At 42.8% G+C, this 2139-nt stretch overlaps 1 protein-coding gene across 1 annotated transcript in view; it reads right to left on the bottom strand.

Annotated features, from left to right (window-relative positions):
- gpc2 (glypican 2) overlaps positions 1-2139 on the bottom strand; it is an 11524-nt gene that overhangs the window by 8214 nt on the left and 1171 nt on the right. Inside the window, exons 2-3 of the mRNA XM_032527626.1 lie at positions 1225-1383; positions 142-276 (exon numbers count right to left, since the gene is read on the bottom strand). Coding sequence (XP_032383517.1) covers positions 142-276; positions 1225-1383 — 294 coding nt within the window. The remainder of the gene's footprint in view (positions 1-141; positions 277-1224; positions 1384-2139) is intronic.

Raw genomic sequence — 2139 nt, forward strand, 5'->3', positions numbered from 1 at the left:
GGGGTACCACATAATTACTGTGAAGCCCCTGATTTAATTGTTTTCTATGTTATATTCAACCCAACTGACATCACTTTGCAGAACGTTATACCCACTGAACACATCAGATTGAAGTGAGGTTGATAAAGTGATTAAACTAACCAGAGTAATATCTGCGCAGCTCCACAAACAGCTCCTGGAAGACGTGTGAATTCTGGGTGAAGAGCCGGCCGTAGGTCTTGGTAAACATCTGGTTCATCGACTTCTCTGACAAGTCTATAAGCTCTCTGAAGAACTCTGCAGACAGACAGGCAAAGCTTTAGATAAGATATGAATCCCATATCTAATCACACCTAATTCTCTTCTAATAGCTAAGCCAGGTTTCTACATATGTGGGCGCTCACTCACCCCCTCCCCTCCAAGACTAACAGCTCATAGGGAAAGTTGAATCAGATCCTGCACACTGGTAAATGAGTGCAACAATGTGTACTCTATGTAGGACTCATATGCAGTCTCCCACTCCTTCAGCATGTTTAAATGATTCATACCGTTCATTATATAAGAGGATGAGGAGGGGGGAAAAGGTGATAGCAGTCCACAGCAGGTAGGAGGAGAAAGTGTTAATTCCGTGCGGTTCTGAGGCTGCTACAAACCTTCAGCCATACATACAGAATTTGAGACAACGTGGGCTGAATTCTCTGAAATACAGTCACTAAAGCTGTCTGGGTGGGTATCCCCACAGTGACCATTTGTTTAAAGGCACATTCCACCGATTTTACACATGAAGTTCAGGTTACTGGCCACAGTTAGTCCAAAATCAGCATATCTCGACCTTTGCAGCTTCAATTGGGACTATTATTTCTATAATCCATCTCTTGTGAATCTCCCCAACTTGAAAGTGCAATCCTACTTCTTTAATTATAGCAGTTCTTATGTGTTGATTAAACATACATCAGAGCCTACTAGAGTCTCTGCAATATGCATGCATTTCTGTGCTTTTAGCTTTCAAAGTCAAGTCAAGTTTTGTGGCTTAGATATCCGACCATCTAAGACGAACTGTGCAGTCAGGGAGCCTAAATACGTTTTTAATCAGCTGTCACTCATCGCCACTAACTTGGTGGATAAGGAGGGGGAGACGAGGAGAAGCGCCAATATCACATCAAATAATATTCTCATTAAACATAATTAATAACTGTACAAGCCATCGAGTATCACATTGCCACAGCAACGCGGAGAAAGACTTACCATCAAACCTGCGGTATCTCTGGGTAAAAGTAGTCAAAAGGAACTGGCTGTTGTCCTCGACCGCTTTGAGGAAATCCCTCTCGCTCTGCAGGGCCAGCGTCTCCTCCATCTGACTGGAGCAGCAGGTGTAATCCTGAGGACAGAGTCGCAGGTGCTCACCTGCATGACAAAGGTAAAACCAGGACAGAAGAGAAAGACGGGTATCTGTGTATAAATGTGGTTATTTTAGTTTAATGGCATCTTTTATGATTCTGCTTTTGTGGCTAAAAAGGTGCTATACAAATTATTATTATGACCTCCACAAAAAACAAGGCCTATTCTCAATAACATCAGTAGGCCTTTTATCAGGTCTAAGCGGATGTTTTTAGTGAGAAACTCAATTCCTCCTCTCATCAGTCTGTTTAGTTACTGTGGGGAAATCTTAACAGAGATAAGGGTGTGATAGAAAATTGTAATTTCCCTGCATGAATTATTCAGCTTCAATCTGTCTCTTTGTCAGCTCAGGTTGGGTCTTTGATATGTCAGAGGTAATAATATGCAAACGACAACCAAGGGAGAAAGATTTAAAAAAAGAAAAAAAGGTTTTAATTCTTTGTTTAAACAATTTTACATCTAACATGAATATACCTAGGCTACTGTTAATACAGTTGAAAGTCTCCCAACTCCACCCTTGCTGATGTTCCCCTCTGCCTCTTTTGTTCTCTCTCTCTCTGTGTGTCTCACTATTAGCCCTCTCTCATCCCTCTATTTCCATTTCTAAACTGCCTCTCTTCATCCTTAGCTCTCCTGGCCATCTGCTCCCCTGGCCCACGGGACAGTGAGCCAAAACTCAGGCAGTGATAGCCCAACACACACACACACCCACACCCACACACACACACACCCACACCCACACCCACACCCATACCCACACCC

This window comes from Etheostoma spectabile, chromosome 10 (assembly GCF_008692095.1).
Source record: "Etheostoma spectabile isolate EspeVRDwgs_2016 chromosome 10, UIUC_Espe_1.0, whole genome shotgun sequence".
Taxonomy (NCBI): Eukaryota; Metazoa; Chordata; class Actinopteri; order Perciformes; family Percidae; genus Etheostoma; species Etheostoma spectabile.